Consider the following 13,825-nt stretch of genomic DNA (forward strand, 5'->3'; position numbering starts at 1 on the left):
TCTTCATCATCAGCTAAATGTGCTCTCTTTGCCTCTCAAACAATGAATGTAAGAGGACTGAAACATAACAGCTGTGTCACTTTGATATACTCCGTGAAACTGCTCTCCAGAGGTGACTTACACTTCCTGTACCGTAAACAATGATGAAATCATCAAGCAGCAGTACAGCTTGTCACTGATCATATTAAACTGCTCTGTAGACCATCCTTCCCCACCCTGCGTGTAGTTTTGGGCAGGGACCAATGTCTTCGGGGACCTTTAGTTATAAGAACAACTCTTCAATCAAAAATGTCCAGTCCAATATATTAAAGTTGTGGTTTGGTCCAGAATAAGACATTTCCTTCCTGTCCTAATCTAGCCTGTCCTGAGCCTGGAAGCCTATTTAGGAGGCCTCCTGTACTTTCCCACTACCAGCTCTCCACTTCTTGCTTTCACTTCTGACCTCCAGGGAAACGCACGCAGACTGACCTGCTGGGGCAGGGGGAGCCTGGCCCAGGCTCCCTCTGGATACGGCAGATGGACAGTGGCTAACTCTTCCTCTCATGGGGCACTTGGTGGGACTTTTGCAGACCTCTCCACTGGAGATTTAAGGCCAGCTCCCCTGACTCAGGTAATGTCTGGATCCTCCAACACTCACATTTACTCCGTGTCCAGCACACTCCAGGTCTCAATTCTTGTTAGTGAATGAATAAAGGAGGTGAGGAATCAGAAAGACAGTAGCTACGTTCCCTCCATAAACTCCTTTGGGAAGGAAATTTTTAGGTAAGTAAGCCATTTTATCTGATCTCACACTTTTAAAATATTCCCTCTAAGTTAAGAAAATGAGGGACTGTTTCATTCTTGGCCACTTGTCACTCAGACGGTAGCCAGAGTCTGATGGAGCGGGTTGTAACCTATGGATGTTGTTGCAGGTTCCTTTATTAATGCCATTCCATGGTCTGTAAAATTCCTCAAACAACTGGACAGAGTATCTTTCCAGAATCAGTGGATCACTAAGACAGTTTAGGAGAACCAAAGTGGCTATACATTATACATACAAGGTCAGGCCTTTGACAGGAACTGGAGGGCCAGCCTAGAAGTCCTTCCCTCTCCTTCTGTGCACAGAAGACAAAGCAGTCACACAAGCATGTGGTTAAAAGCACTACAGCCCTGGAACCTGCAGATACCTTGGAATTGTGCAAATGACACGTTAAGGCCGCCTAGCAGGAGATGTTTGAGAAGCATGTGGACGCTTAATGAAAACACCTCTTTCTCTCAGATTTTCTCTCTTTTTTTAAAAAGTTTATTTATTTATTTTGAGAGAGAGACAGGGAGAAGGGAAGAAGCAGAAAGAGAGGGAAAGAGAGAATCCCAAGCAGGGTTTGCACCGTCAGCATGGAGCCTGATGTGGGGCTCAAACTCAAATTGTGAGATCATGACCTAAGCAGAAACCAAGAGCCAGATGCTCAACTGACTGAGCCACCCAGGTGCCTCCTTTCTCTCAGTTTTTCTCTCTGATTTCCCATCCCTTAGTCTCTGTCTTGACTGACTTTGAAAATTTTAAACACTCAAGAATACCTTCCTGGACAGAATGAACAACAGCAACATTAAAATGCAAACTCGATTTGACAACTATTCCTAGGCATCTCCCACGTGCCCAGAGCTGCAGAGCCCTGAGGAGGGAGATGCCAGGATGAACGAGACAGCCCTATCTGCAGGGAACTACAAGCTCCTTGGAGGGGGATGAAATGTGCATCTCCTGTCCTTAACTGGAAGGGATTTGGTCACACCCACCTACAGTGTACTTTATGTCTTTCATGCTTCTTCATTCAACGTCACCTTTAATCCTCACCAGATCCTTGGGGGAGGTAAGAGATGGATGGCTGTCCTCATTTTCAGAAGATAATATTGGGGTGCCTCAGTCGGTTAAGCAACGGACTCTTGGTTTCAGCTCAGGTCATGACTCATGGTTTCCTGAATTCAAGCCCTGCACTGGGCTCTGCGCTGGTGGCATAGAGCCTGGTTGGGATTCTCTCTCTCTCCCTCTCTCTGCCCCTCATCCATTCACACTGTCTCTGTCTCTCTCAAATAAACAATGTAAAACTGGAGAGAGGGAAGATGGCGGCGTAGGAGGACGCTGGGCTCACCGCGCGTCCTGCTGATCACTTAGATTCCACCTACACCTGCCTAAATAACCCAGAAAACCACCAGAGGATTAGCAGAACGGAGTCGCCGGAGCCAAGCGCAGACGAGAGGCCCACGGAAGAGGGTAGGAAGGGCGCGAGGCGGTGCGCGCTCCACGGACTGGCGGGAGGGAGCCGGGGCGGAGGGGCGGCTCGCCGGCCAAGCAGAGCCCCCGAGTCTGGCTTGCAAAAAGCGGAGGGGCCTGACGGACTGTGTTCCCACAGCAAGCGCGACTTAGCGTCTGGGAGGTCATAAGTTAACAGCTCTGCTCAGAAAGCGGGAAGGCTGGAGGACAAAGGGAAGGAGAGCTGCTGAGCCCCCGGACGACAGAGCTCAGTTTGGTGGGGAACAAAGGCGCTCGCCAGCGCCATCTCCCCCGCCCATCCCCCAGCCAAAATCCCAAAGAGAACCAGTTCCTGCCAGGGAACTTGCTCGCTCCGCGCAAACACCCAACTCTGCGCTTCTGCGGAGCCAAACCTCTGGCAGCGGATCTGACTCCCTCCTGCTGCCACAGGGCCCCTCCTGAAGTGGATCACCTAAGGAGAAGCAAGCTAAGCCTGCCCCTCCTGCCCCTGTGCACCTTGCCTACCCACCCCAGCTAAGACGCCAGATCCCCAGCATCACAAGCCTGGCAGTGTGCAAGTAGCCCAGACAGGCCACCCCACCCCACAGTGAATCCCGCCCCTTCGGAGAGGGGAAGAGAAGGCACGCACCAGTCTGACTGTGGCCCCAGCGGTGGGCTGGGGGCAGACATCAGGTCTGACTGTGGCTCCGCCCACCAACTCCAGTTATACACCACAGCACAGGGGAAGTGCCCTGCAGGTCCTCACCACGCCAGGGACTATCCAAAATGACCAAGCGGAAGAATTCCCCTCAGAAGAATCTCCAGGAAATAACAACAGCTAATGAGCTGATCAAAAAGGATTTAAATAATATAACAGAAAGTGAATTTAGAATAATAGTCATAAAATTAATCGCTGGGCTTGAAAACAGTATAGCTGACAGCAGAGAATCTCTTGCTACAGAGATCAAGGGACTAAGGAACAGTCACGAGGAGCTGAAAAACGCTTTAAACGAAATGCATAACAAAATGGAAACCACCACGGCTCGGATTGAAGAGGCAGAGGAGAGAATAGGTGAACTAGAAGATAAAGTTATGGAAAAAGAGGAAGCTGAGAAAAAGAGAGATAAAAAAATCCAGGAGTATGAGCGGAAAATTAGAGAACTAAGTGATACACTAAAAAGAAATAATATACGCATAATTGGTATCCCAGAGGAGGAAGAGAGAGGGAAAGGTGCTGAAGGGGTACTTGAAGAAATAATAGCTGAGAACTTCCCTGAACTGGGGAAGGAAAAAGGCATTGAAATCCAAGAGGCACAGAGAACTCCCCTCAGACGTAACTTGAATCGATCTTCTGCACGACATATCATAGTGAAACTGGCAAAATACAAGGATAAAGAGAAAATTCTGAAAGCAGCAAGGGGTAAACGTGCCCTCACATATAAAGGGAGACCTATAAGACTCGTGACTGATCTCTCTTTTGAAACTTGGCAGGCCAGAAAGAATTGGCACGAGATTTTCAGTGTGCTAGACAGAAAAAATATGCAGCCGAGAATCCTTTATCCAGCAAGTCTGTCATTTAGAATAGAAGGAGAGATAAAGGTCTTCCCAAACAAACAAAAACTGAAGGAATTTGTCACCACTAAACCAGCCCTACAAGAGATCCTAAGGGGGACCCTGTGAGACAAAGTACCAGAGACATCACTACAAGCATAAAACATACAGACATCACAATGACTCTAAACCCATATCTTTCTATAATAACACTGAATGTAAATGGATTAAATGCGCCAACCAAAAGACATAGGGTATCAGAATGGATAAAAAAACAAGACCCATCTATTTGCTGTCTACAAGAGACTCATTTTAGACCTGAGGACACCTTTAGATTGAGAGTGAGGGGATGGAGATCTATTTATCATGCTACTGGAAGCCAAAAGAAAGCTGGAGTAGCCATCCTTATATCAGACAAACTAGACTTTAAATTAAAGGCTGTAACAAGAGATGAAGAAGGTCATTATATAATAGTGACAGGGTCTATCCATCAGGAAGAGCTAACAATTATAAATGTCTATGCGCCGAATACCGGAGCGCCCAAATATATAAAACAATTACTCATAAACATAAGCAACCTTATTGATAAGAATGTGGTAATTGCAGGGGACTTTAACACCCCACTTACAGAAATGGATAGATCATCTAGACACACGGTCAATAAAGAAACAAGGGCCCTGAATGAGACATTGGATCAGATGGACTTGACAGATATATTTAGAACTCTGCATCCCAAAGCAACAGAATATACTTTCTTCTCGAGTGCACATGGAACATTCTCCAAGATAGATCATATACTGGGTCACAAAACAGCCCTTCATAAGTTTACAAGAATTGAAATCATACCATGCATACTTTCAGACCACAATGCTATGAAGCTTGAAATCAACCACAGAAAAAAGTCTGGAAAACCTCCAAAAGCATGGAGGTTAAAGAACACCCTACTAACGAATGAGTGGGTAAACCAGGCAATTAGAGAAGAAATTAAAAAATATATGGAAACAAACGAAAATGAAAATACAACAATCCAAACGCTTTGGGACGCAGCGAAGGCAGTCCTGAGAGGAAAATACATTGCAATCCAGGCCTATCTCAAGAAACAAGAAAAATCCCAAATACAAAATCTAACAGCACACCTAAAGGAAATAGAAGCAGAACAGCAAAGGCAGCCTAAACCCAGCAGAAGAAGAGAAATAATAAAGATCAGAGCAGAAATAAACAATATAGAATCTAAAAAAACTGTAGAGCAGATCAACGAAACCAAGAGTTGGTTTTTTGAAAAAATAAACAAAATTGACAAACCTCTAGCCAGGCTTCTCAAAAAGAAAAGGGAGATGACCCAAATAGATAAAATCATGAATGAAAATGGAATTATTACAACCAATCCCTCAGAGATACAAACAATTATCAGGGAATACTATGAAAAATTATATGCCAACAAATTGGACAACCTGGAAGAAATGGACAAATTCCTGAACACCCACACTCTTCCAAAACTCAATCAGGAGGAAATAGAAAGCTTGAACAGACCCATCACCAGCGAAGAAATTGAATCGGTTATCAAAAATCTCCCAACAAATAAGAGTCCAGGACCAGATGGCTTCCCAGGGGAGTTCTACCAGACGTTTAAAGCAGAGATAATACCTATCCTTCTCAAGCTATTCCAAGAAATAGAAAGGGAAGGAAAACTTCCAGACTCATTCTATGAAGCCAGTATTACGTTGATTCCTAAACCAGACAGAGACCCAGTAAAAAAAGAGAACTACAGGCCAATATCCCTGATGAATATGGATGCAAAAATTCTCAATAAGATACTAGCAAATCGAATTCAACGGCATATAAAAAGAATTATTCACCATGATCAAGTGGGATTCATTCCTGGGATGCAGGGCTGGTTCAACATTCGCAAATCAATCAACGTGATACATCACATTAACAAAAAAAAAGAGAAGAACCATATGATCCTGTCAATCGATGCAGAAAAGGCCTTTGACAAAATCCAGCACCTTTCTTAATAAAAACTCTTGAGAAAGTCGGGATAGAAGGAACATACTTAAAGATCATAAAAGCCATTTATGAAAAGCCCACAGCTAACATCATCCTCAACGGGGAAAAGCTGAGAGCTTTTTCCCTGAGATCAGGAACACGACAGGGATGCCCACTCTCACCGCTGTTGTTTAACATAGTGCTGGAAGTTCTAGCATCAGCAATCAGACAACAAAAGGAAATCAAAGGCGTCAAAATTGGCAAAGATGAAGTCAAGCTTTCGCTCTTTGCAGATGACATGATATTATACATGGAAAATCCGATAGACTCCACCAAAAGTCTGCTAGAACTGATACATGAATTCAGCAAAGTTGCAGGATACAAAATCAATGTACAGAAATCAGTTGCATTCTTATACACTAACAATGAAGCAACAGAAAGACAAATAAAGAAACTGATCCCATTCACAATTGCACCAAGAAGCATAAAATACCTAGGAATAAATCTAACCAAAGATGTAAAGGATCTGTATGCTGAAAATTATAGAAAGCTTATGAAGGTAATTGAAGAAGATTTAAAGAAATGGAAAGACATTCCCTGCTCATGGATTGGAAGAATAAATATTATCAAAATGTCAATACTACCCAAAGCTATCTACACATTCAATGCAATCCCAATCAAAATTGCACCAGCATTCTTCTCGAAACTAGAACAAGCAATCCTAAAATTCATATGGAACCACAAAACGCCCCGAATAGCCAAAGTAATTTTGAAGAAGAAGACCAAAGCAGGAGGCATCACAATCCCAGACTTTAGCCTCTACTACAAAGCTGTCATCATCAAGACAGCATGGTATTGGCACAAAAACAGACACATAGACCAATGTAATAGAATAGAAACCCCAGAACTAGACCCACAAACGTATGGCCAACTCATCTTTGACAAAGCAGGAAAGAACATCCAATGGAAAAAAGACAGTCTCTTTAACAAATGGTGCTGGGAGAACTGGACAGCAACATGCAGAAGGTTGAAACTAGACCACTTTCTCACACCATTCACAAAAATAAACTCAAAATGGATAAAGGACCTGAATGTGAGACAGGAAACCATCAAAACCTTAGAGGAGAAAGCAGGAAAAGACCTCTCTGACCTCAGCCGTAGCAATCTCTTACTCGACACATCCCCAAAGGCAAGGGAATTAAAAGCAAAAGTGAATTACTGGGACCTTATGAAGATAAAAAGCTTCTGCACAGCAAAGGAAACAACCAACAAAACTAAAAGGCAACCAACGGAATGGGAAAAGATATTTGCAAATGACATATCGGACAAAGGGCTAGTATCCAAAATCTATAAAGAGCTCACCAAACTCCACACCCGAAAAGCAAATAACCCAGTGAAGAAATGGGCAGAAAACATGAATAGACACTTCTCTAAGAAGACATCCGGATGGCCAACAGGCACATGAAAAGATGTTCAGCGTCGCTCCTTATCAGGGAAATACAAATCAAAACCACACTCAGGTATCACCTCACGCCAGTCAGAGTGACCAAAATGAACAAATCAGGAGACTATAGATGCTGGAGAGGATGTGGAGAAACGGGAACCCTCTTGCACTGTTGGTGGGAATGCAAATTGGTGCAGCCGCTCTGGAAAGCAGTGTGGAGGTTCCTCAGAAAATTAAAAATAGACCTACCCTATGACCCAGCAATAGCACTGCTAGGAATTTATCCAAGGGACACAGGAGTACTGATGCATAGGGGCACTTGTACCCCAATGTTCATAGCAGCACTCTCAACAATAGCCAAATTATGGAAAGAGCCTAAATGTCCATCAACTGATGAATGGATAAAGAAATTGTGGTTTATATACACAATGGAGTACTACGTGGCAATGAGAAAAAATGAAATATGGCCTTTTGTAGCAACGTGGATGGAACTGGGGAGTGTGATGCTAAGTGAAATAAGCCATACAGAGAAAGACAGATACCATATGGTTTCACTCTTATGTGGATCCTGAGAAACTTAAGAGAAACCCATGGGGGAGGGGAACAAAAAAAAAAAAAGAGGTTAGAGTGGGAGAGAGCCAAAGCATAAGAGACTGTTGAGAACTGAGAACAAACTAAGGGTTGATGGGGGGTGGGAGGGAGGAGAGGGTGGGTGATGGGTACTGAGGAGGGCACCTTTTGGGATGAGCACTGGGTGTTGTATGGAAACCAATTTGACAATAAATTTCATATATAAATAAAAAATTTAAAAAAAAATGTAAAACTTAAAAAAAAAAAAGAAGAAGAAGAAGAAGAAGATACTAACACCCAGTGAGGCTGAGTGACCAATTCTGCCTCCACAGAAGATTCGGTGGCAGAGCTGGAAGAAGAATACACGTACCCCTGACCCTGTGCTGCTACTTCTGTTAACCCATAGATAAGGCATGTGGGAGAAATCCAGAGTGGCCTTCTGGCTTCACTTTCAACATGAAAGGCAGCAGGTGAGTGAAAAAGCACAACAAAATGAGGAGAAAGCAGCACAGAATGTGTAACAGAGGAAAATTTTTAGAATCAGGAAAAAAAAAAAAAAGCAATCTAGCCTTACTAAACACTTACGAAAGGAAAGGCTAAAAGATTCCAGAATGGCATTCTAGCACACATTGCAGGGAAGGAGTTGAAGGCAATTTTATTTCTCTGGAGAACCAACACTCATAATTCTGTGACTATTTCTCCTGAATTAAGTGCAGGGTAGTATCTGCTAATATTAGTCACTTTTGGTGAGAAATGGGAAACAAATACATGACATCTAATATTCTGTAGCAGACTCAATTCTCTAGATTTTCCTCCATACCTCCTCTGAATTCAACTGACTCAGATTATGCTACCAAAGGTGAGAGGAGGTGGTGGGCACACAGTGTGGCCTCCAGGACCACCTGTCTTTCTCAAACTACCCTCTGTGAAGCCTGAATGAGCACCAGTCAGCCAAAATCAGTAAAGGGAGTAAGAGAAACCTGGACACTGAAGCCAAAAAAAAAAAAAATAAAATAAAGCTCTAAAGCAATTAGATAAGCAGAGATGTTCCAGAAATGTCCTCAATGTCATGTGCTTACACAGAGAGAGTGATGGAAAACTCACTTGAATGAGGAAGGTACAGGATGTACACATGCTAAAGTTAGAGCAGGATAATTGGAAACCAACCACAGATCCTTAAAACCCACTCACACATTCAGGGAAGGTAAGAAAAGAGAAATGAGTGGATGGGAAGAACTTCCTCTGGCACATCGGGGTCCACATGTTATACAATAATCATGTCAGGACAAAAGACTGAATACTTGAGCAATCTGTACCATCCACATATGCCCCCAGTGTAGAGGGACTACAAAGCTGGGATTCCCAGTGTGGCCCACCTTAAATGGAACTGATCACAAACGCTTTCCCACATACAAGCACATCTTAAGTAATAAATAGGCTGTGAAGTATCTGAACTCTCCAAACAACAGCTAACAGGGTGCTTTTTGGATTAGATAAAGGCCCCAGGACACAATCTGAATAAAGAGATCCTTGCTTTCACATCAATCCATTTTCCATTCCAGTGACTTGGTGCTGTTCAATCTAATATTGTCTGTGTGTACATATGTATTTATGCAAATACAATGCAGCTCTCAAGCCAGATGATCACACCTTACTCCAAATCTCTTTATTACAAGCAAGGGATTCAATACACCCATCTCCCCCATCAGAGTTCTCTTCACCCAAAGTAAAGTAAGCCCAGCATACTGTAAACTGCTTTGTGGCTCTTTTCTAGCTACTATAAGAGTCCTCTGTGGATTGTGAGGGATTTCCATTTCAGGTCAGGAGAAAAAGAGGGCACTGGGGATTGACAGAAAGGAGGTGAGACTGAGAGGCAAGCAAGATTAGAGGTTTTGGAGAGATTTGCAGACAGGAGGGAGCTGAACCCAGGTAAACCTGGGCTTTCACTCACAGCAGGGAAGACAACCCAGCAGCATCTGCTAAGCCTTGTGTACCAAAGCTACTCTGCATCTCTGAAGCCACCACGGCTCACGGAATCAGAAGTCAGGACCCCAAGTCCAAAACCAGAGAGGAGTGAATGGAATGGATGTCAGACACAGGAGAAACCTCATTATCCTGTATCTGCAATGAGGCAAATGGGACGTACAAATAGCTCACTCAGATTATGAGGAAGAGACTAAACATTTCAATGGGCTAAGGGCAGTTCTCAGAATTTGAGCGATATGGGATCCATTTCTATTTATTTAAGATGTGTTGAGTAAAATTTTTACATGCTATATTGAATGTGCTACCTTCATTTTTATTTCAATTAACATTTAAGAATTGTCATGGGCTAACTGATGGTGAGGCCCAAATCCCACTTTTCCCAATTAGCGAATTCTCTCACCACAGGGATTCCAGGAGTCTGGCTCTCTCGTGACCCTATCTCACGGTCTGTCATTACCAAGGGCTATGTGGCAGACCCAGGACAGCCTCAGGGAATATATGAAGTGGGGGCTCCTCTCTTCTCTTTTTCTTTATTCATTAGCATTTTATTCACATTTTATATGTTTAACGTGCTCCGATCTGAGCCACACAGGGCCCCCTTTTGTCTTTTCAAAATTCTCCTTGCAGGGCACTAGCCAAGCACGTGTCCAGCAAGGCCTCCCATTATTTGGCAGTGGGGAAGAAAAGCACAACGCGTGTTTCATGCCAATGAAGCAAAGGAGGCCCTTGCTTTATTTTGTGAAATTGCGAAACGGGTATCAATTCTACAAACGTGTAATGAAAACATACAAATAACAAGTAGGTGTCCTATCAGCATGATGCAATTTAAAAACAGAATACTAGGACCCAAAAAATCAAAGTCGTGGGGCAAAAAATCTCCTAAATCAGGCCGAGAAAATACTCCCCGACCAGATACCAGAGTATGTGGCACCAGAGTGATGCTTAACCTCCAGGGGTACCGGGTGCAGGCGGCACAGCTCAGCCTACGGTGAGGGCCCCATGAACGGCACTCCCTGGGTGGCACAGGACAGTGGCTCGAGTGCCCACAGGTGGGTGCTGTGGCCTGAAAAGATGAGGAAAGCGTAGAGCCCTGCTTCGCCTCCTGTGTCACGCCAGATCTGAGACAGTGTGCGTTTGGCAAATCTGCATGTGTTCGCTTTGATCTGTGTGTATATCCTCCTATTTCTTTCCTTTGGCTCTAATTCCAACGTTTCAGACCCTAACTCCAAAGACTCAGAAAGCAGTTTACATATGTAACAATTTAAAAAGTTGGTTTAGAAAAATCCTTGAAAGTAATGAATGATGCCATTAAATTACCTGCGCATGCTTTGAGACCCAGTGACGGAGGACATTCAGTACTCGATTGGTGGCTGTTCTCCGAATAATAAACTCTTTGTCGCATGTTCTCTCAGTGTTGTTGAATCCTTAGGAGGAGAATAAACACACACATGTGGTTAAAGCCAATCCCCAGGAAGCTGGGGAAGGTCACTTATTTGGGGACATTCGTTAGTGGAAACTCACAAATGGCACATCTTCGCAGACAGGTACAAGCAGCTTCAGACTGTTATGGATTCCACTTACTTACCTATTATAACTGCAGTTATGAGGCTACCACATCTTTACAGGTGCAATTAAATGAATAATGTGCACACACTTATTAAAGGCCACTGATTAAAACTAATGCTGATCTAATGACATTTCCACTTATGCCTGCCTTGTTCTAGAACATAAAGCCAAGGAAATTTTAACAAAGCATTTAAGAAAACATTAACTTATACTTTTGCCCAGAAGTCATTATATAACCAATAACGTTTTCAGTATTTGTAGATGAATTAGCCCACACCTTAGCTCATAGATGATACAAATAGCTTATTATGCACCCATGTATTGAGAAGCACGACAGCATAGAGGTTAAGAACATGAACTTCACAGCCAGACTGGGAGTTCAAATCCCTGTTGTGTTACCCTGGTAAGTTACAGCACCTCTCTGGTGACCTGTTTCCTCATGTCCTGCATGGGCTAATAAGTGTACCCACACCACAGAGTTGTTCTGGAGATTAAGTTAGTTAATACATGTTAAACATTTAGAATGGCACCTGAAACAATAGTGGAAGGTCAATAAATATCAGCTGTTACTATAATCCAATGTTGGTTGAATGTCTTTGGTTCCCCTTTGTGCCAGCCTATGTCCCTGTCTTGGCCACCTTCTCACTATCAAGAAATCATTTAAATTTTTTCCGACTGACTCTATGTTTTAAAAGATTTTGCCTTCCAATCATAATTAACTGACATGTTTCCTTTAAAAATGGATGAAAGCCTTATAAAACTTCACTGGCAAACTTCTTGAAAGTTGTCTAACTTACTCATTCCATTTCCTCCTCTTCTACATTCTCTACATCCCCCTCCAAGCCTCTCACCCCATATGACCACCAAAACAGCTCCTGTTAAGGTCGCCAGTAACCTACACGTCTCTATATCCAAGGGATATCCATCATCTCTCCGTTGGAAGGCTCACCTGATGAACACCAATAAGCAAATCACTCAAGTATTTATATCCCCAGATCTCTTCTCTCATCTCTGGATCAATTTATCCAACTGCTTCTTGATATTTTTCCCTTAGATGTTTCAAAAACCTCAGACCCAGTAGGTATAAAAGAAAAAGCCATGGCCTTTCCAACAAACCTTGTCCTTATCTAGTGTTCCCTATTCCATTAAAGGAACATCAACAGCCATCCAGATGTATACACCAAAAACTCTGTAATCGTTCCTGGCCCATCTCTTTGTTTTTTCCTGGTAATTTTACCTGCTAAGTAAATCTCAAATCTTTCCACATCTTCTTTCCTACAAAGTCAAAATTGAAGTTCAGCACCAAGCAACTCTCAATCTGGTCTACTGACAATGGTCTACTGACAATGGTCTACTGACAACTGATCTCCTTTGTCATTCTTGCTTCCTCAAATCTGTTCTCTTGTCTAAAGTCAGAAAGATCTTTTCAGAGGCCAAATTAGATAGGTCACCCCCCTGTTTAAAGCATTTCCATGGCTCCTATGATAAGTAGAAAAAGTTAACATAGCCCACCAGGTTTTCTGTGATTTGACTCCTAGCTCCCTGTCAGCCTTTTCTGGAACCATATTTTCTCACTTTTCCCCTTCTTTCTCACCACCCTTCTTTTAGTCCTTCATCTTCACGTGCTTTGCACATACTGCTCTGGATCTGTCACAATTATTGCTCTCCTTTGTACTCAGTGAAAGCTACTCTTGTTTATTTCACTTCCCCAATTAAGCCTGTCCTGGCCTGAGCTGAACAAATCAACATTACACATCCCATGGCACCAAGCACGTTTACTTTCTGGCACTTGTTACAGTTGCAATTTTACATTTATTTATGAGTTTATCTGATCAATACTGGTGACTTCCATGAAGTCAGGGATCGGGTGTATTTTTGCTGAGCATGACGAGCACATATCTGGCGCATAGCCATGCTGTACACAATGTGTATTTGCTGAATAAATGAATGAAAGCCTGGATAGTGAGGACTTACTCAGTATTTATTGAATATGATTTGCATATAAAGAATAGTGAGTGAAAAACTAAATGAATAGTTCTCAGAGCTTACAAATGAGTTAGACTAAAAAAATCTATGAACTTCTCAAGGGCAGAGGCCCCTTTTCGATACTGCTCTTTGGATGTAGACAGGCATTTTCAACCCTACAGCAGACACTGTCAGAGGATGATGATGATGATGTGCTCTTGGCAGAAAAGATATATTTAAAAAAAATTGTTTGCTATTAAAAGCTTATAAATTCTGGGTAAAATATAACAAATATCTTTTAAAATGCATAGCTGAGTTATTAATAAGGAATTTTCTAGAGTCAAACACACAGAGATCTAAAAAACCAAGATCCAAGATCAAGAACCAAGCCTCTGAACTGATGCTAGCTTCCCTAAGACGAAAGCAGTTTACCAATCTTGGTAACACAGGATTTGGACTGTAAATCCCATGTGGTTCAGGAGAAGCCTCAGGGCCTTCATGAAGTATGGGTGAGAGAATGGGAACTGAGA

General features: G+C 42.8%; 1 protein-coding gene across 2 annotated transcripts in view; it reads right to left on the reverse strand.

Moving 5' to 3' along the window:
* RASGRF2 (Ras protein specific guanine nucleotide releasing factor 2) overlaps positions 1-13,825 on the reverse strand; it is a 247,373-nt gene that overhangs the window by 41,041 nt on the left and 192,507 nt on the right. For both annotated transcript variants that reach the window (XM_025924243.2, XM_086697680.1), the window contains one exon: positions 11,082-11,188. In XM_025924243.2, coding sequence (XP_025780028.1) covers positions 11,082-11,188 — 107 coding nt within the window. The remainder of the gene's footprint in view (positions 1-11,081; positions 11,189-13,825) is intronic.

Source organism: Puma concolor, chromosome A1, assembly GCF_028749965.1.
Source record: "Puma concolor isolate L17-30 chromosome A1, mPumCon1.1.hap2, whole genome shotgun sequence".
NCBI classification, from domain to species: Eukaryota; Metazoa; Chordata; class Mammalia; order Carnivora; family Felidae; genus Puma; species Puma concolor.